We start from the raw sequence: 22,347 nt of genomic DNA on the forward strand, positions 1-22,347 counted from the left end.
TACACCTGTATTTCCAATGACTCAGAAGGATGAGGCAGGAAGATCAAAGGTTTCAGGCCAGCCTCTGCCACTTAACAAGACTTAGTGAGACAATCTCAAAAAAGACATAAAAAAGGACTGGGGATATAGCTCTATGGTGGAATGCCCCTAGTTTCAAACCCCAGTACTGAAAAAAGAGGAAGGAAAAAGACAGTAAATCACTTTCTGATCTCATTTCTTACTTTTCCTTTTAAAATTATTTCTAACAGGAATGATTTCCAATTGACGCGTAACAGAAATGGAATTCTCACTGTTATAAAAAAGGTATAAAGAAGCTGGGTGCAGTGCGCATGCCTCTAATCCAAGTGGCTCAGGAGGTTGAGGCAGGAGGATCCAGAGTTCAAAGCCAGTGAGACACTAAGCAGTTCAGTGAGACCCTGTCTCTAAATAAAATACAAAATATGGCTGGGGATGCGCCTCAGTGGTAGAGTACTCGAAGTTCAATTCCTGGGACCAAAAAATTAAAATAAATACAAAAATAAATTAACCTATATTCTAAATTCTTAGAAAAGGAAACATCATTTGGGAGGAATTATTGTACTTGCCTTCCCTACATGAATCTATAAAGTTAAAATGAGGAAGAATAATTTCATTTATTACAAAATAAGAAGTTTCAATTAAAATTGATGATAAAATATTCAATGTTCATTTAAAAAATATATCAAGAGTGTATCTGGGATTGTTCGGTTTTATTTTCTTTGATGCTGAGTACTTTGCGGTTAGTCCTACCCTGAAATGAAACACACACATACACACAATTAAAATACAGGAAGAGATTTTTAAAAATAATTTTTCAAATAACTTCTAAAATGTTACTTGTTGACTTATAATTCTGACATCCTTTAAATTTGACCCGCAAAACATAATGATTTTACCGCTAGCTTTATTAAAGTTCAAATTAGTCATACCTTTTTGTTCTGGTCTTCTGTACTCTGCTTGAGCTACCTATAGAGGGAAGAAAGTCAAGAAATTCCATAATGGAATACATAAAATAATTGAAAAACTGTGTAAAAATTTAAAATGTTAAAGCTGACTGATTAAAGATACTAAAAATTTTATTGGTACTATATAGTTCATATTTTACATAACAGAAACTAGCTTTATAGCATGTCTTCATAATTTACTTAGTTTTACTAGCATTATGCTTAATATCATTTTTGGAATTTGGTAGTTAGCACTACCAAAAACAAGTTAAGAGATATCTTAACTATGTAAATATATAAAAATATATGTATGATTTGCCACCATACTTTGGCAAATGCTCTTTGAAGGAATTTTTTTTTTGATTAGATGACTTGAGTTCATTATATGATAAATAAAGTCTAAATTGAAGTGTTCCTAAATTCAGAAGCTATTGATTTCAGTTAACCCACTGGCCAACATACACATTCGAAGATATTCAACATCCTTAGCAATCAGGTAAATGCAAATCAAAACTACCTTGAAATTTCATCTCACCCCAGTTAGAATGGCAATCATCAACAATACAAATAGCAATAATTGCTGATGGTGGGAAAAAAAGATACACTTAACAGCATTGTTAGTGGGCTGAAAATTAGTACAACTACTCTGGAAAACAGTATGGAGATTCCTATAAAGGCTAGGATTGTAACCATCATATAACCCAGCTATCCAAACTCCTTAGTATTTATTCAGAGGAGTAAAATTATCATACTGTAGTGATATATGCACACCAATGTGTACAGCAGTACAGTTCATAACAGACAAGTTATGGAACCAGCCTAGGTGCCTTTCAACAGTGAACAGAGAAAACATGGCATATATACACAATAGAGTTTTACTCAACCATAAAGAAGAATGAAATTGTCATTTGCTCATAAATGGATAGAACTGTAGAACATTATGCTAAGTGAAATAAGCCAGACTCAAAAAGTCAAGGGTCGAATGCTTTCTCTCTTGGGGGATTCTCAAGAAAATAGAAGGGAGAATGGATGAATAGAGGAGAGAAATGGAGGGGAAGAGAAAAGGGATGGGAAAGGGGAGGAATTACAAATGAAGTTGAGTAAATTATGCTATGTGCCCATGTGAACATATTGCAATGAATTCTACTTTTATATTCAACTATAACAAACCAATTAAAAAAAAACAGAACAGTAGGAAGATTAAATAGAGTAGAGGAAGGGGATCAAGGGTAGGGAGGAGGAAAGAGAAAGTATGAGGGATTGAAATACAGAATGTTATATGAATTTATGAATGTCAAAATGAATGCCACTATTATGTATAAATATAATCCCCACTAATAAATATATTATGAATATAATTATGTATTTACATATAATATATGTTCTTATTATATATTATATAATTATATATACTATATTTAATTTTTGTATAAGTATTCCACTTCTGTTAGGACAAAATGGGTTAACTCAAACCAATAGCTTTAAAAACAATTAGAATTATATAATAATGTAATATTATAATTATATAATAGAATTATATATTGATGTATAATTATATTACATATAAATTATATAACTACGATGCTATATAAAATATAATCATATTAAATATAATTATACTAAAGGGTATAATAATAACAGAATGTTAATATGATGCATATAAGCTCTAGATTATAATTTTCAAACTATTTTAATGCACCTGTATCAATTCTGTTACAATATTCAGATTATTGAAAATTTGGGAGTCAGTGGGTTTAATGCTAATCTACGGTCAGGTAACTTTTTCCTGGCTGGCAGCATATACAAACTACCCTTTTAATAATATGTGTTCAGAATGAACAATCTTACATATTCCTAGAAAATCAAATTCTTTCAATTGACTACAAACTCACCAGTACTTCTGGAGCTATCTTTGGGTTGGTTAAGAGGATAAACTTTATCATTCTTCAGTTCTTGGATAATACCTTTATTTAAGCAAACATCCACGTGCACATTGAACAGCATAAGATCTGAAGTTTTTTGTTCTAGATTACATACTGGACAAACTAGCGCTTGGCCTGCTGTCACTTGATACACACAAGGTTGGAGTGGTTCATGTCTACTTAGTAACTCAGCATCTTGATTTTCTAATGAAACAAGACAAGACTTGCTTGGAAGACTAGAACATTCCTCCTTGCTGTGCTCAGTGTCTATACTTCCTGCTTTAGATGAATTATTTCTAGTTTCTACCAAATTTACACAATCTACTGAAGTGATTTCTACATTTTTCTGATGAGTTTCATAATATTGCTTTTCACAAAGTAAAAAAGAATGGTTTGTGATTTCTTTCAGGTTAACTTCAGTAGAGGAAGCATTTGAAGAATTCATTTTCGAGTTCTCCCTAATTGAAGGTCCATCAAGACACACATCTACATGTTTATTAAAGGCTTCCAGACTGATACTTCTTTGTTCCCTAAAGCAAACAGGACAGGTAAATATCTGGAAGTTATCTGAATTATCTGATGTTTCTAAATTCTCACTTGTCTTCTTTAAAACTTGGAATGGTTGTGATATCTGTAAACTTTCTTTAACTATAGTTTCACATTTAGATGTGTCCTGGTGGCTCCATTTCCTTTCTGATCGTTTTTTATCAAAGAAACTCTTCTTATGAGATGTTTCTAGAGGTTTTACAAACTGATCTTTGTCTGTTTTCTCTAGCATACACCCTGTGACTGACAGGGCTTGGTTTCCAGCCTGTAAGAAGCCAATGATGCTCCTTTGTTGGTGTTTCTTGTCTTCTTCATTGGGAAAACCAGATATTCGAACACCTAAATTAAACCAATCACAATTAATTCCAAATTCAACAAAGCCAACAGGTATATTAAAAACATTTTACATAATACTGTTGTGACATCTATATAAAAGGTTGATTACAGAGAAATAATAAGCAAGGCTGTATATATTTCCTTTTGTATGTGTGGCCTTGTGTATGCTAAGTATGTACTGTACCACAGAGCTATTTCCCTAGCCCAATATTCTTTTAACTAAAGGATGTGTTTTCAAAGCTGATACTGTGAGTGGAAATTTACTTTCCTTTATACAAGCATGTATCATTAAATATTAGCAATCTATTGCAGTTCATATGATGACAGAACTTTCAATTAATATCTGACATATAATGGCATTCAATATAAAACAACAAATTGAAATCAACTACCGAGACCCTTTAGCTTTTTTTGTTTTTTTAAGGATTTTTTTTTTTTTTTGGAGCAGTTTTAGGTTCACAGCAAAATTTAGCAAAAGGTACAGAGAATTCTCATATATCCTCTGCCCCTATTCATGTAAAGCCTCTCCTGATATCCACATCTTACACCAAAGTTGAACATTTGTTACAAATGATGAACCTACATTGATATGACATTAGAGTTCACACTCTTGGCACTGTACATTCTATGGGTTTAGAAAAATTTCTTATGTCATATCTTCGCTATTATAAATCACAGAATAGTTTAATTGCCCTTCTATTCCTTTGTGTTCTGCCTATCCATCTATCCCTTCTGTCTAACCCTAGAAAACCACTAATATTTTGTTGTTTGGTTTTATCTTTTCCAAAATATTATGCAGCTGGAATTATATGGTATGGAACCTTTATAGACTGACTTCTTTTACCAACCTGTAAGTTTCCTGCATTTCTTTTCACTGCTTGATAGCTTTTTTTTTTTTTTTTTTGTATTGGGGCTTGAACCCAGGGGTGCTTTGCCTCTGAGCCACATCCTCAGCTCCTTTTTAATATTTTATTTAGAGACAGGGTCTTGCTGAGTTGCTTAGGGCTTCACTAAGTTGCTAAGGCTGGCTTTGAACTTGTGTTCCTCCTGCCTCAGCCTTCCAAGCTGTTGGGATTACAGGTATGCTTATTTACTTTCCTTTATACAAGCATGTATCATTAAATAGCTTATTTCTTTTATGTACAGAATATTATTACACTGTCTGATTATTCCCTAATTTATTTATCCATCAACTGAAGGACATCTTTAGGCAACTATGAATAAAGCATCTATAGATAACTTGTTATTTGGCTCTTTTAATGAACATTTGTTATTTTGATTCAGGGTATGCTATCTTTTATATGAAAGTATGGCTAAAGAACCACTCTTAGTAAGAAAGTGGACATTTGGACTGCTTATCCATACACATTCTTTCACATAATTCACTTTGGAAACATGGTCTATTTGTTTTTATCATATAATGGCTGGAGATGTGATTTCATGGTGTTTCAATCCTTTATTTGTAATTCTGAAATCCAAAAAGTTCTGAAAATTATAAGCAACAAGTGATAAATGATGCCTAAATTAATGTGAAGTTATTTAGAGTCCTTATTGTATGTGAATATATTTTTGTTTATTAATGTTATTTCATCATGGGGCACTGCTCCAGACTCCCAAAGGAGTATTACATAATATACTTACTATGCAGTGAATCTGCTTTCTAATATCTGAATAGGTTTGAATTTTGAAACCTTTCTTGTCCACTTTATTCCAGTACATAATAAGAAACACTTCAATTGGTTCAAAATGGAATCAAACCAATAATCATGGCTTTACATGCATCAGGTTCCAATAAATGGCAGCAGCACAGAAAGTACTTTGTAGTCAGGTTTAAGAAACAAAATAGAGGTGAAAATTTTTTGAAAATTAATTTTTTGGGGGGAAATCTAATAGATTTAAGGAAAAAAAAAAACATACCCATAAGTCTTAATCTCAAGGGACGTGGAAAATCCGCATCAATTTCTGTCCTTAGCAACTCCTTAGCGATGGTAAATATTTCTTCCGCAGTAGAAACAACAGATGAAACTGTAGATGCACGAGTTTTTACTTCAAAATTCACATTCTTCAGTTTAATGGTAACAGTTCTACCCTATAACATATAGAATATATTATTATATAGGCTTTCTAATATTTAGAAAAAAGTTATTTACAGGTTAGAAAAATCCAGAAATGGGTGGGACATGGTAGTGCACGCCTGTAATCCCAGCAGCTCCAGAGGCTGAGACAGGAGGATCCTGAGTTCAAAGCTAGCCTCAGCAACTCAGCAAAGCCCTAAGCAACTCAGTGAGATCCTGTCTCTAAATAAAATACAAAATAGGGTTGAGGATGTAGCTCAGTGGTTGAATGCCTCTGGTTCAATCCCAGAACCGCCTCCCCCAAAAAACCCCTAAGTTTAGAAATGTCTTTTATGTACATGTAAGAATGTGGAAGTATAACAAATTTTATTTATAAAACATGATAATAACAACTATCACAAGAAATAATTAAAATCTATACATAATATGAAAATTCTATTCTAGATACTATTATTCCCATACCCAACTTAATTTTTATAAGATACCCTTATATAAAGGGAAAGTTAACTGATCATTTTTCCTTTTATTGAATCTTAGTTAATTCAATTTCTAAAAAGGCATGAAAATTTTTTTTTTTTATAAAAGATCCTCATTAAAAAGGTCTTACTGAAAGCTCACATTTACTGTGTGGCTGGTACATGCCAAATACTATATTTAATAATTTATGTGTAAGAATTCCCTGTGCAGTTAGTGTCTTCGGGTATAGAATTTCATCTGGGGATGATGATGGATGGTGGGGATGGATGCACAACAAAGTGAATGTACTTAATGCCACTGAACCAGACACTGACAAATGGCAAAAACTGTAAATTTTATATTGTGCGTATTTTAGTATTCCTGGAGGTTTAACTTAATTCTCCTTCATTTGAGGGTGAGTTAAGACTTACTAATTCATTTTCAAAGGAAAAAATCAGTAATTTCATAGTGGAGAAACATAGCAATCACCACCTTAACCAACTGATAAAATCCAGAGATGTCATATGGCAACTATATACCACCTGGCAGGATACAATAAGGGCACTTCATCTTTGTGATAGTCTTTCTAAAAACTTATATCCTTGTCTAATTATTAAAAAACAAAACCACCAAACAAACCCAGATTGGATTTTCAAAGTCATGAAAAAAGAGGATAGACTGGGAAACTGTGACAGACCAGAGGAGACTAGGAAGACATAAATGCAACATAGTTCCCTAAATTGAATCCTGGAATAGAGAGGTGATTAACAGAAAATGAGCAAAATCCAAATAAAATTTAGAGTTTATTTAACAATAATGTGCTAATGTCACTTGCTTAGTTTTGACAAATGTACTATGTTAACACAAAATGTTAATAATTAAGGAAACTGGATGAAGATTACACTGGAAATCTCTATATTTTTTATCATTTTAATTTTTCTTATTTTTAGTTGTTGATAGACCTTTATTTATTTATTTTTAATTTATATGTGGTGCTGAGAATTTAACCCAGTGCCTCACACATGCTAGACAAGTGCACTACTGCTGAGCCACAGCTCCTTCTCTATATTCTTTTTGTAACTTTTCTGTGAATCTAAAATTAAAAGTTTATTTAAAATATATTTTTAAGAAGAACTCTGTTATATCATCAAAAGAGAAGCTTATAAGAAAAAGGCTCATCAGATATTCCAGTTTTTTTGTAATAACTTTTTAATATTTTTCTATTACTTTGAACAACTCCACTCCTGGTTTGAGATTGTTGGGATATACTAAACATGGATTGTTGTGAGAAAAGATTAAAAAACAGAAAGTTCAAAGCATTCCAGGCTCCCCCCCACCCACACCCCAAGTAAGCAACCTGGATTAGAGTCTTGAAACAAAATGTCTATTATTCTAGAAGGTCATTGTTTATGTGAGAAAAATATTAAAGGCTAATTGGAAAGGCATTTATAATATGTGAGTACAATTCTGGGAAAATTCTTCTTTGCCTTTCTAAGGCTAATATACTCTCATGTTATATTTAATCAAAGTACTCTGGAGGTAGTATAAAGTCGTGTATAATGATACTGGAAGCATTCCAGCATCACAAGTTTCTTTTTCATAGAATGATCTCATCGTAGACCTCAGATATGGGTCAGATTAAATTTGTCTCTAATTGTTGGGGACAGAATATTCTGTTCCAACATTAACTACTTTGTATTGAGCTTTAAGAAATGGGTAATCTAACTTGTTTCAAGTAGCATCATTAAAATTTTTAAAAACTAGAACACCACATTAAAATAAAGTACCTTAAGCTTTTCTTTCTGGAGATCTTGAGCGAGTTCACTGCAAAGTTCTTGGCACAAGCTGTACTGTTCTTCTGCTTTACTTATTTCACTGAAGGTCCTAGAGAAACAACAATGATTTGGTGCACAAAGCAAACTGTAACTCAAAATAATTTGGGAATGATATAGTATATTTAAATGGTCTAGAATTACTTTATATATTCTGCTGTACAAATAGTTTTCATATGAACTAAGACATAATTAAGTAGAAACACCTACAGTCTATATAAATAATAGAAAACCATGTAGATAGGTAAATTGATTTGCAAAGAAGCAATTTTATACTCTTGTTCTATAATATTTTTTAAAAAGATGATTAAAGTCATCAACAGACAATGCCCCAACTTATAATACGTTCAGTCAAGTATATATGTATATAGATTCTGCTATAGAAGACTATTTTAAGAAAATACAGATGAGAACATCATATTGTACATGAATTTTCTGGATAGAATATCTTTTTCTTTCTTTCTTTTTCCCCCCCTTTTAATTTTTTATTTTGAGACAGGGTTTCACTAAGTTGATAAGGCTGGCCTCAGACTTGCAGTCCTCCTGCCTCAGCCCCCTAAGTCATTGGAATTACAGGCATATACCACTGTGCCTAGCTCTGGACAAAGATGTCTTTAAGTAGATTTAATGGGTTGGCTCAGTACCCAGGTACATATCTACTTATCTAGTAGATAAGTGGAAATGGAGGGCTGGTAAGAATAAATGCAAAACTGAATATCTTCAACAAGATATTGAAATAGATAATATTAACATTAAAGAGTCAGACATTAAAGAGAGATCACAGCAGTGAGAACAAAACCTTGAGCAAATAGTAATTCAGTAGCATCCCCACTTCTAAGACTATCCCCAGCTACTCAGTACTCTTCCCTAGTGGCAACCAATGTTTCTGGCTTCTTATTCATATGAATTCCAGAAATATTCGATCTGCTATGGCTTGAATATATCTCCCAACGGTTCATGTGTTGAAATTTAATCCCCAGTGTGAGATATTAAAAGGGTGCAAACCATCAACTACGGTGTTTAGGAGGTGATTAGAATTAGACAAGGTCATACGGGTGGAAGCCCTCATGATTGAATATTGGTGGCTTTACAAGGAGAGGGAGAGTCACTAGAAGAAACACATAACATGGCTCTATCTTTTGCTATGTGTTTGCCTTACACTGCCTTGGAGCAATAAGAAGGCTATCAGCAGATATAGGCCTTTACCTTTGAACCTCCAGGCTAAATGAACCTCTTTTCTTCAAAAGTTATCTAGCTTCAGATATGTGGTTACAGAAACAAACAAACAACAACCACAAAAACATTGGACTAATATGTACATATTAGCAAACAAGCAATAATTTTACCCTTTTTATATAAATAGAATATTACATACATTATTTAGTACCTTGCTTTTCTCAATTTATCTTGGTGTTACCAATGAGAAATTAATATCCTCATTTTATATGGCAGCATAACATTCTAATTCAAAGATATAACAATTCATCTGGGATTTTGATAGATATTACCAAATTTCTTACCCTTTGTTGTAGGTCAAATATTGGTCCCTAAAGATGTCTTCCCTGGATCAGTAAATAATGCTATCTCAGAGAACTTTGTTCTTCTTTAATTATAAATGAGAATGGGAATATTTTCATATAGCCTGTCATTTTTTGTTTCCTTTTCTCTTAACTAATTAGATATTTGGTACACTGATGCTTCTTATTGATTATATGAGTTCTTTACATATTAGAGAAGTTAGGTTTTTATGTGTGATTGTGAATTACAATCTCCCTCTCCCCAATCCCATAACAAATTTGATGTTCTAATACAATTTTTTTAAAAGCCAAGAAGAGGGGCTGGGGATATAGCTCAGATGGTAGAGTGCTTGACTCGCATGCATAAGGCACTGAGTTCAATCCCCAGCACCTTTAAAAAAAAAAAAGCCAAGGAGAGTTTTCAGAAAGAAAACTGGAGAATATATTCCCACATATCAATAATTTTCTCAGTAACAAAGTAAAAAAATACAAAAGAAATATTTTTAAACTGTACAACATTACTCATATAATCACATTTTGGATGAATGTGTTCTCTCTCTCAGATTGCTTTTATGTAAATCACAACCTAAAACAGCAATTTTTATCAAAGCCATTTATTGAGTATGTTGTTTTATAAAATTCATTCAGATTTTTTGGTCAGAAATAACATGTGAAATACAAATCCAACCTTCTACTAGGTCAGTGGTTCTTAAATGCCTGTGACATCTTGCTGCTTTGAGGAAATAATTGAGAGACTTTTAAAAAACATTTTCTCAAATAATAAAGTTCCATATCAAGATTTCATTTGTCTTGCAAACAAGATTGTAAGCCCACTAAATTAGCCCATTTCTAAGCTCTCATTCACCAAGAATATAATACTACATGTTGAGGATCCCTTGTCTGAAATACTCAAGACAAGAACATAGATTGGACTTTGGATTTTTTTTAACAATTTCTGAATATTTGCCTGGATATAACAAGATATCTTAGAGATAGACCCAAGAATAAACCTGAAATTCTTTTGCTTCATATACACCTTATATATTTAGCCTGAAGGCACATTTACACAATATTTTTAGTATGCCTGTGTTTTGACTGCAACCAATCACATAAAGTCAGGTGTTAAAATTTTGTATTTGTGGTGACATATTGGCACTTAGAACATTCTGGAAACTCAAGCATTTCAGACTTCAGATTTTCAGACTAGGGATGCTCAATCATTTAATGCCTCTGCTCATGCAACCAATATTTAATGAGTTTCAAGAATTCCTGGGCAGGAGTTGCAGCTCAGTGGTGAAGCGTTTGCTTCACATGAGTGAGGCCCTGGGTTTGGTCCCCAGCACCACATAAAAATAAACAAATAAAAATAAAGATATTGTGTCCATCTACAACTAAAAAAAATATTTAAAACAAAAGAATTCCCAAATAAATCTTCAATTTCAAGACTAGAAATTAGAAACTGGAATCCTAAAATGCCTAGTTTTCAGCGAACAGAAGTAAAATCAACATGCATAAAAATGACTGCAGTTAGCTGGGCACAGTAGTGCATGCCTGCAATCCCAGTGGCTTGGGAGGCTGAGACAGGAAGATCAAGAGTTCAAAGCCAGCCTCAGCACCAAAGAGGCACTAAGCAACTCAGTGAGACCCTGTCTGTAAATAAAATACAAAATAGGGCTCAGGATGTGGCTCAGTGGTTGAGTGCCCCTGAGTTTAATTCCATGTACAACCTCCGACTCCCCAAAAAAAAGAAGAAAAAAAAAAAAAAAGATTGCAGTTAATTTGAGAGTGGCACAACCAAAGATAATATACCCTGTACCGAAGTATACTGTAGCATGTAAGCTGAAGTATATATTGCAGCATTGTAAACTGCTGAAAACCGTTGATGTGATTTGCGAATATTGTACTAAAAATTAATTTAGAAATTAGTTTAAAATAACATTATGAACAATTAACAATAAATAACAAAACATTACCTCTCAACGCTCATGCTTTTCCTTTCTCCATCCCTTGAAGTGACAAAACAAAAACAAAAAAACAAGTCTTTATTTTCTATTTCAGAAAAGACTGATAGACAAATATAAAAGTAAATATGAAATACCTTAGAAGAAGAAAGCATTTAGCTCAAAAAACAAAGCACAGTAGGGGAATAGAGAACAAGGATTGAGGGGAAGGCAGATCTGCTATTTTATCATAAAACACCCACAGATTTCCCTTATTATTCTCTCTGAATACCAATATATGCTGTGTTATATCAGAACTATATTGCTTACAAGCAAGTATGGAAATAAAAAGAGAATAATTTTTGGATTACAGAAGACATTTTTATTTCCTGATTTCTTCAAATACTAGTTAGTTATAGTGCTGTGATATCTTCATCTTTCATTTTACCTACAAGATCAAAATGAGCTAACTGTAAATTCAAAATAAAAAAGAGCAGCAAGAGAATTATAATACAGCCTTGCAATCTGTTAAGATTTACCAGGCTTAATTGGTTATTTAATTTTATAGACATTCTCAGCAATTTTATTGTTGTCTTTTATTTTAATTATAATAATAAGAAGTCACTTTGAGTACAGGATGACAAGATAATGACAAAATTGCAAAAATAGTGTCCAAGGTTGACTTCTGTGATTCCTATTCTTTCTTTTTAAAATATTTTTATTAGTACATTATAGTTATACATAATATTGGTGTTCATTTTGACACAATCATACATGCATGGAAAATAATTTATTTCACTTTAATCCCCAGTACTTCCCCTTTCTCTCCCCTCCTCCCACCCCCCTATTCACCTACCTATACTAGTCTGTATTTATTTATAATTTTTTAAAAAATTGGTACTTTATAGATATACATAAAGATGAAATTTATAATTTTGTTAATTTCATCCTGAAGTTACTCCCTTTTCCCAACCCTCCTCCTTCCCCATCTACTCCCTTCCTCTACACCACTGATCTCCCTTCTGTTATCATGGGATTCCCCCTGACCCCACTCTGTTTTTCCCCCTTATTTTGATCTAACTTCACATATGAGAGAAAACATTTGACCCTTGACTTTGAGTCTCTTATTTGACTTAGCATGATGTTTTCAGTTTGATCCATAGACCATCAAATGCTGTAATCTCATTCTTGTTTATGATTGGTAAAACTCCACTATGTATATATACCACATTTTCTTTTTCCATTTATCCATTTATCTGTGGACGGGCCTCTGGGCTGGTTCCATAACTTGGCTATTGTGACTTGTGCTGCTATAAATATTGACATGCCTGCATTACTACAGTTTGGTGATTTTAGTTATTCAATGTAAATACCAAGGAGTAGGATACCTGGGTCATACGGTTTTTTGAGGAATCTCCACGTATGAGTATACCTTCCCCCCACCTCCTCACCAGCATTTATTATTATTTGTATTCTTAATGATTGCCATTCTAACTGAAATGAGATGAAATTATAACCACAATTATAATTCTTGCCTATTATCTATTCTGATTGCTAATAATGTTAAACATTTTATCATAATGTTTGTTGGTCATCTCTATTTCTTCTTTTGATAAGTGTCTGTTTATTCCCTTCTTTTCACCTATCCCTAACAATTTACCTTTCCAGCTGTGGGGTACTTCCTGTTAAGACCTAGATGAAAAAGAGATGGAGGGGGAAAAAAAAAAAACAACACAGGCCCGCTTCTTTAGCCATTACCTGTCTCCTAGATCTTTGCATCATTGGGTCCGTCAATTTTCTGCCTCTGGATGAATGTTGCCAACCCCCACTCAGCCCCAAGTCTTTTTTTTTTTTTTTTTTTTTTGGTACCAGGGATTGAACCCAAGGGTGCTTAACTACTGAGTAACATCCCCAGCCCTTTTTATTTTCCATTTTGAGACATGGTCTCTCTAAGTTGCTGAGGGCCTTGTTAAATTGCTGAGGCTGGCTTTGAACTCACAATCCTGCCTCAGTCTCCCTAGCCGCTGGGATTACAGGCATGTGCTAGTGTACCCAGCCCCAAAGTCATTTTTTGCGCCCTCATTCTACTTTACTTTCCTTACTTTACTTTAAACCATTTGTTTAATGGTTATTTTCTATCCCACACACTAGTCTGCAAACTCCATGAATATAGGATTTTCTCCTAGTCACTGTCATTATCCCTAATTCCTAGGACAATGCTTAACACAATAATCAAAGAATAAATCACTTATGTATCTGGAAAAGAAATAAAATATTGTCAGTTCATGAAGGCTTTCAAAGAATCATTAAAACTCCTTCCTTAAAGAATGAATTATGGAATATAAGCCATCTTTTTTTCCTCAACAATCTGACAACCAGCATTCCTCTTCTATTCTGAAAAAAGAATAAGGCAGAGATAAAAAATAAAATAATCATTGATTCTCTTGTCCATCTACTCAACTACTGAAGTGTAAGTCTTTATTTTTCTTTTGCTTTTCTCCTGAATCCAATCTGTTGATTTTTAACCCAAACATTATATTCTGAATCAAACTGGTCTTGGAGGATTTTAAAACACGTTATCTTTATAGTCTCTATCTCAATGGTTAAAATTGACATTTCAGCAAATAATTAAGCAGAATTACTATATATACCTTGCCAGATGTGTTGAACCTAGACCCAGAGAGATGTGAAGGAAATAATGCCAAGATGTTTCAGAGAAAAGGAGAGAAAGTAATGCCCTCTGTTGGTAGAGTTCTGTACAAGTAATAATTCCAAGGGCCTTTAACATTTTCTCTGTAACTTTTCCTATTCCAGAAACCTAGAAGAGAATCAACATTTATCATTAATTTTAAATTAAGATCAGAACTGAGAGGGTAATCTTATTAAAGGCATAAATAACGTTACTATCATCACAAATCTTGTGAGAAAACTGATTTTGTTACTTTCGGGTCACATTTCCTAAAGAGCATTCCATTTAATTTTTAAAGGCACTAAAAAAGGAGTTGTTGGGCTGGTGTTATAGCTCAGTGGCACAGTGCTTGCCTAGCATGAGTGAGGCACTGGGTTCGATCCTCAGCACCACATCAAAATAAACAAGTAAAATAAAGGCATTCTGTCCATCTACAACTACAAAAAAATTTTTTTAAAGAAAAAAAAAGGAGTTGTTGGTCATATATACCTTTAGGGAATGGTCAGTCAACAAATTTAAATGGAAAATTTTGCTTCAAAATTAGAAATCTTTAATATACTAATATATAAACAGTGACCCCCTTTTTTAAAAATAATATTTTTTGGTTGTTGATAGATCTTTATTTTATTTATTTATATGTGGTGCTGAGCCCCAGCCCCAGCCCACCCCAAAGCTCTTTGATCCAGACTTTTTTTTAAATGAAACACCTATTTATACTTTGAAAAACACATTAGAAAATACTACTTTATAATTATGTCTTACATATATTATCCAATAATCATAAACATTGTATAGAGTAATTACTGAAAAAAAATAGATATCTATGCAGAACAATTTGGAAGCTCTGAAGAATAATAAAAATATACCCTTTTCTGGAACCCCTAAGAGATAATTTTATCATTTTAAAGATGGTAAAGTATTTTTGCTTTTTTTATATAATAATAAAAATTCTAAATATCTTTGAAATATACCTATTTGGTAGCACTCTATTAAGGTACAGTTGGGAAAGGACTTTTCTAAGTATTTTTTATTTCTTTCTCCTTTGCAGGAATCCACTTAAAAGCTGTCATCCAAGTATGCTCCTAAAAATTTCTAGAAATAAGCTTCCTAAACCTGATTTTTAGGGTTTCACAGAAAGATCTCGTCAAGTCCACATTCAACCACCAATTATAATTCTTGCCTCTTATCTATTGTTTTAAAACTTCTCAGCAAAGAATTACTATCAGCCTAAATGATGTCCCTTCAGAATTCAGAGAACATGTACCAGATGATAAATTTTATATAAAATCTTACCTTCCTAATTGGTAAGTCTTTGATGAAGCCCATCACAGCTTGTCTGTTAGGAAGAATTTGATATTGTCCATTTGGCTTATTCTTGTCACTGCAAACTTTTGCCAACATTGTATTGGGAGCAATTCCTTAAAAGAATTAAAAGAACATTCTACTTATAAAAGTTGATATGTATTTATTTTTAACTAAGTGATGACAAAACAGAAAAAAATAAATGCAAATAATCTGAAACGATACATAATGCCACTTTAAAGATAACATTTTATTATCATCTATTTCCTCAGGATTTGCTATGTTTTGGTGTTTTTTTGTTTTTTTTTTTTTCCCTTTTGTTGTTGTTGGTTTTTTTGGTACTAAAGATTGAACCCAGGGTCACTTAAACACTGGTCAACATCCCCAGCCTTTTTTAGTTTTCATTTTGAGACAGGGTCTCACTAAGTTGCTTAGAACCTTGTTAATTTGCTGAGGCTGGCTTTGAACTTGTGATCCTCCTGCCTCAGCCTCTCCAGTCACTGGGATTACAGGAGTATGCCACCATGCGTACTTGCTATGGTTTTAAGAAAAGGAATTTTATTAGTTATTGGGGCAGAAGAAATGGGAATATTTAATTCTCCATGATATTTAAAATCTAAAAATAATTTCTGAGTTGAGTAATATTAAATGTAACTTACTACTGAGTTTACTTACTATCTTTAGTAGAAATACAGGGTTGTTATAGTGGCTGGCCCTATAACCATTACTTAGAAAAGATCCAGAATATAATTTGTGAAGGATGTTTATTCTTTGAAAAGTTTTTTTTTTTTAATGAATTATTCACATAAAGAAAAAAAAAGCTTCTGTATATTTATTTAAAACATTTCATCCCTTTTGCTACTCACAAAACAAATTAAATTACTACTTTTCAGAAAGGTGTTTTAACAATTTCCAGGAGTCTTAGAGATTAAGGTAATTTGAAACAGATATATTCAAATAGAGCCATCAAATAGTTCACTTTAATTTTATACATATTTTCCTAAATTTTACTATTCATTTTCATGTTTTGTTAAAGAAAGATTAACCTAATTATGACATGAGTACTACAAGATAATTCAGGGTCCTCATGATGAGTATCAATTATTATGCTACATAGTGATGCCCTTATGGGTTATTGACATTTGCAAAGCTGTTTTTTGTTTTTGTTTTTTTCCCCTTTTACCAGTTGGTCCTAAACTGCTACATTGCTAGCTGGTGTTTTGGATTTTTTAATTTTTTATCTTCTATATTGATGTCTTCTGGGTTCTCTCCTGCACATATTCTAAGACAGCAATGAAGTCTCCTAAGGAAGAACTAATCAAGATTTATGAGAAAAACCAATGACCATATATTTTGCATTTACAAAAGAAGAGCTACATAAGATTTATGATAGGCTTTTTTCTTTGTGCTCATGTGCTTTTCTGCTAAATTCCTATTTACTTGTAGGTTCACAGCTCTTCAGAATAGGTAAAGTTTCAGAATGTAAAAAAAAAAAAAGAATAGATAAGTAAAAAGATACTATATCCTTTCAAATGAGAAATTATTAATATGACACTTGAATTAAGTCAGCCCAAAACTTACAACCACACTGTGCATCAAGATCCTGACCTGCACTAGCCGTCAGTGTTGTTTTTTGCTCGATTCTGAAACGAATTTCCTTTACCACTTCCTCAGCTGATGTTCCAAAAACAACTGAATTTTGTAGTATTTGAGGATTGTTTTGTTCTTCAAAGTTCGATGGGGTTTGCAAATCAGGAGGACTATCTTCGAAAAGCAGTGGAGAGATGGGCCGTTCATGCTCACTCAGTTTATCCACTTCCTTTTCTGGTTGATCTAAATTATAAACGGGAACAGTAACTCATGTTCATTTTAAGAGGTATATATTTCACAAGTTAGATTTTGCTTCATTCTTTCTTTAAATTTTTCTTTTTTCTACTTTCCCCTCACATTATTTCTGAAGACAAAGCAAATTTAATAGTTTCTAGAAAACATGATCAGAAATGCTACAATTTATATTTTATAACTGTTCAATCAAGAAAAAAACTGTCCAGGTTTTTCTTTTAAAAAAATTATCTTTTTTCATATTATACATTCTAAAAGGATCTACCCTATGTAAAGTTCATTAAATTTTGAAATGCATTACTTTTTTTCTTTAAAAACTAAAGTATTTCTTGCCTTTTATTCTTCTATATGGAAAAAAAGACCTTTACTAAATTAGACTTTAGGAATGAGGAAAAAAGGCTTTAGGCAAATAGAATAATTATATCTGAAAAGTAAGTTTTGCTTTTAGAGAGAAAATAATTTTTCTTCATCCCTGGAAGAAACTTTTCAAATGTCAAATCTTTATTTCCTTCTTTTAAATCTGATTTTATTTTGACTTGCTTGTGCAAAGTATCACTTTTACTAAGGGTACATTTGCAACAAATACAAATTGCCCCTGAAAGTTATGTTTCTTTATACAAATTTTTAGGGTCTGACTGGATTAACCAAGGTCTAAGTTTAAGGAAAAGAACATATACTATCACTAGACTATAAACTATAATTATTAAAAAGTAAAATAAAAATACCAATTATTATCTCATTTTATTTGCATTTTTCAAAATATAATGTAAAATACACTTAAATCTATATTCATACTTAAAATGTTCTCATAATATCTCATAAATGCTTCTCAAATTAAGGTAAATACAGTAGCAATAATTAAATTTCTTAAGTTTCAAGATACACATAAAGTATGTTACTTGAAAAATAAATTTAGTCTTTTAGGAAACTTTTCTAAAAAGATAACAAATTATATGATAAAAACCTGATTAGTTTCAAGTTTTAAGGTAGGTAATAGAAATTATGTCACAGATATAATCTCCAAATTGGAATTCTCAGGTCATATGAACCCTATTTTACATTAACTGTTACTTATATGCTTCAGTTCCTTTTCATTTTTTATATCTAGTTTTAAAGTTCAGAGTAACTCAGAGGGGATTCAAAGTACGGAACATTTGAAATGATATTCACTGGAGCCCGTTTCCCCATTGGATGAGTGGAACTCAAGGTAATAAAAGCTGTAGAAGAAAAACTGCAGATCAGGTAAGGTACCTGTCACATTCATAAGCCGCTCCTGCAGAGTTCCTTATGCTGTTATAAAGGGCTAATCCCTCTCACACCCTGTTTTCAGGTGAGTCACTGCAATAGTAGAATGCTATAGGAGAAAGCAAAGATTGGTACCTCCTGGTACATTATTAGAGCTACTGCAGAATGGTATGTTACCTTTTCCATCTCAACTGCATTTTGCTTCTTTGGGAGGCCTGGAAATATAACTAACTGCTAAAATTGTTTATTTACTTCCAGACTGAATATTTTTGTAATCCCCGTAACTGAGGTAATCAGAGTACACTGTATGGTATTACCAGGATTAAAGCATTCCATCTGAACTGCAAGTGCTAAAAAGTGAGTGTTATTCAGTTTCTTACATAGACTGGTATCCACCATCCAAATTTATATTACAGAGTAGACATTAAAATAATATGTATAATATCTGCATGTTTCTTGGCGTTGCTTTGAACAGATAATAAAGGGAGTGATTTTTAAAAAAATCTATGAAGCCATGAAACTTCTGATTCATTGTATTCTAGAGTCATGATAAGGTCTAAGTCAAAGAAGGGAAAGGAAAGTCATTAATTCTGGCAGAGTAGAAAACAGTAATAATTGCTATACTAGAACCAAATTGTAAAAAACATGGGAAATGAAGAAAAGAAAAGAATCACTCAATATTTTGATATCTTTTTTAAAAAATCTAATTTCTATTAAGAACAATAACAAAAAAAGCTACCTTACACAGATAACTTCCTCAGTTTTTTATTTTATTTTATTTATTTGTAGATGGTGCTGAGGATCAAACCCACTGCCTCATACATGCTAGGCAAGTGCTCTACCACTGAGCCACAGCCCCAGCAAATTCCTCAGTTTTAATGCGATCTAAACTCTTTGTTAGATTTTAAGAAAATACTGTTAGATTTTAAGAAATTACTTTGTACAGGGACTCAGCACTTATAGTGCTTGGAGATTTAACAATCTCATTTGGTCTAAAATGATATTTTATACATTTAACTTAAACCTGGTATATTTTAAATTTCTGATTTTTCATTTTTATAAAGATATATCTAATCCTACCACCTACACATGCTAATGGAGTTAACTGGGTTGATTCAAAGGGTTACTTTTCTGTTTCTTAGTGTTTAGTTTGATAATTCTTATAAATTGCTTACCATTTTCTATGGCATTTTCAGTTTTGACGAAATATTTTCTTTTGTCCTCAGGCCAATTTTGTCTTTCTTGTAAGTGCTTGGTTATATTCAAGTAAGCTTCATCAAGACTCATGGCCATAAAATTGGGATCATAATCAGCAAGTATTTCCTTAACCTTCAAAAGGAACAAAAGAAGCTTAAATTCTGCTGCTACAGCAAAGCCTCCTGTCACATATAGCTGATGAGAAACATTAATATTCTTTCTTTGCAACAACAGTAATGATCCTGCAATCAATAGCTCATAGATTTAAGGAATAAATAATTTACTACCAGTGCATATTTGTCAAATTCTCTTTTGTCTTAAAATAGATCATGAAGGCAGAAGGCCATGAAATAGTTTCATCTGATGCAATCTCTCTTTAGCCACCTACAACTTGATATAGTAAGCAATTCAAATAAACCTCAGATGACATCATTATGGTAGACAGAAAAGAAAATGGTTAAGGTTTTAGGAAGCTAGCTAAAAGTAATTCTACTCTCATCTTTTAGGATGATTTTTATTCATCTTAAAAAGGGATAATCTTATGTAAAAATACTCAATTAATTATAACATGCACAAAAAACAACTCTCAATACACACATTAATGCATGTATCCATACAGGGAAATGAAAGTTTACTATTTACTGGCATCTAAAATGGAAAAGATGTTAAAATTTGTAACGTAACTTCATGATTACATTATATTATACAGAAAAGTCTGGCATTGCCTCGTGGGATAAAGGAAATACATATAGAATTTTAGTGATACAATCCAGAAATTCCTTTTATATAAGATGATTTTTATTACATGAAACTATGAATTTTTTTGATGACTGTTTTTTACACCTGAAGTATTAGCTATAATTAGAGGGAATGATTGACAAAATAATAACATATATTAGAAAACATTGGCTGAATTATGTTACATTTCATCTAGCATTTAAAATCTATCTACTATATCTTGAGAAAACTTTTGTTTCTTTATAAAAAGAAAGTGTTTTAGCTTAATGTAATTATGAACAGCTGAGTCAAGGGGAATTTCAGAATAGTTTTACTCAGAGAAGGCCTAAAATAGCTTTGTTCTTGTAGAGAAACCATTTTTATAATATACTCAAACAGAATCTTTCTAGTAAAAATGAAACTCTGGAAAGTCTGTAGCTAGCAGACAACTAACATTCTGAATGAGAAGTACTCTCTAGAGACACTGCTTAGTACTTACTTCCTTTTCCTAGGCAACTGGCAAACAAAAATAGATATGTTCCAGGTAAAAAAATCAAGCACTTAAAGCTCTAAGAACAGTTAAAGCTACTCCAATATTTTGGACAAAACAAAAATAGATCTTCCTTAAGCTTTCTAAACTAAGCCAAAAATATCTATAGTTGATTTTTTATCTGCAAATTAACTATGTAGATTTTGCTGGAATCTTAAGATTTTTCCAACTTATGTAAATAAACAGATGAAAGAAAACTAGAACCAATTTAGTTCTCTTTGTCACACTGTCTAGTTTTACTGAGTTAAAGTGGTACTTAAAATTCTTAGTCTTTATGGGACTTTTAACTTATTAAAAACCTATATGCATGATTAGCATTTTATTTATTTTTAATTAAAAACACAATAAGAGAGATAAACAGTCATCAAATTTGAGTGTACTGCTCTCTCCTTTTCCACTGTTTCTGAAATAGGCACAGAGCACTTGCTTTAACAGACTATTTTGAAGAATATTCTTTTAAAACTTGGATAGGATGTCATTTCTAGCAAAATGAGATGGAGTACAAATAAAAGGATGAATTTAAAGGTTACTTGCATGTCTAAATGTTTAACAAGTGGCAGACTATAGTTTTTAAGTGCTTCCATTCACTTAAAAAGACAGCATTTACTCTAGCAGTCTAAAAGTGATGTAGATATAGCATTCAAATTAAATCCCAGGACTACAGGATAGGCCAGTTCTTATAAAACAGAGAAAACAGCTATTTTTCATATAAGATACTTTGGAATTTTAGTAAATAATCAAATCTTTATACTTCAGAGATCCTTTTCAAAGCAATGAATTATTCCCTTTTCTCTTTGATTTAATGTTTCTAAGATATTATATGTTCAAGTAACTTCACAAGATCGTGGGACAAGGAAAGCAGGTAATTAAGTGAATTTCATCACTGCTTAAAAACACTCAGAAGAGACTAAAATTAATGATGAGTAGATTCTGTTAATTATAAGGTTGTTCTAGAAGAAAATGTATTTTTCATATTAGGAAAAAATAGTTTAAGTTACTAAGGTTACTCAAAGTTTGGGGAGATGAGTTTTTTTTTTTTTAATTTTTTTTTTATTGATTGTTGAAAAACATTATAAAGCTCTTGACATATCATATTTCATACATTAGATTCAAGTTGGTTATGAACTCCCAATTTTACCCCAAATACAGACTGCAGAATCACATCGGTTACACATCCACATTTTTACATAATGCCCTATTAGTAACTGTTGTATTCTGC

General features: G+C 32.2%; 1 protein-coding gene across 8 annotated transcripts in view; it reads right to left on the reverse strand.

Annotated features, from left to right (window-relative positions):
• Window positions 1-662: 662 nt before the first annotated feature.
• Window positions 663-22,347, reverse strand: part of Polk (DNA polymerase kappa) — a 68,147-nt gene continuing 46,462 nt past the window's right edge. For all 8 annotated transcript variants that reach the window (XM_048800124.1, XM_048800127.1, XM_048800121.1 and 5 more), the window contains 10 exons: window positions 19,840-19,993; window positions 17,186-17,410; window positions 15,569-15,693; window positions 14,238-14,404; window positions 11,620-11,652; window positions 8,085-8,181; window positions 5,684-5,855; window positions 2,855-3,769; window positions 948-984; window positions 663-769 (listed from right to left, as the gene is read on the reverse strand). In XM_048800124.1, the coding sequence (XP_048656081.1) occupies window positions 685-769; window positions 948-984; window positions 2,855-3,769; window positions 5,684-5,855; window positions 8,085-8,181; window positions 11,620-11,652; window positions 14,238-14,404; window positions 15,569-15,693; window positions 17,186-17,410; window positions 19,840-19,993 (2,010 nt within the window). In that variant the 3' untranslated portion in view covers window positions 663-684. The remainder of the gene's footprint in view (window positions 770-947; window positions 985-2,854; window positions 3,770-5,683; window positions 5,856-8,084; window positions 8,182-11,619; window positions 11,653-14,237; window positions 14,405-15,568; window positions 15,694-17,185; window positions 17,411-19,839; window positions 19,994-22,347) is intronic.

The sequence above is a fragment of the Marmota marmota genome, unplaced genomic scaffold (assembly GCF_001458135.2).
Source record: "Marmota marmota marmota unplaced genomic scaffold, marMar, whole genome shotgun sequence".
Classification (NCBI taxonomy): Eukaryota; Metazoa; Chordata; class Mammalia; order Rodentia; family Sciuridae; genus Marmota; species Marmota marmota.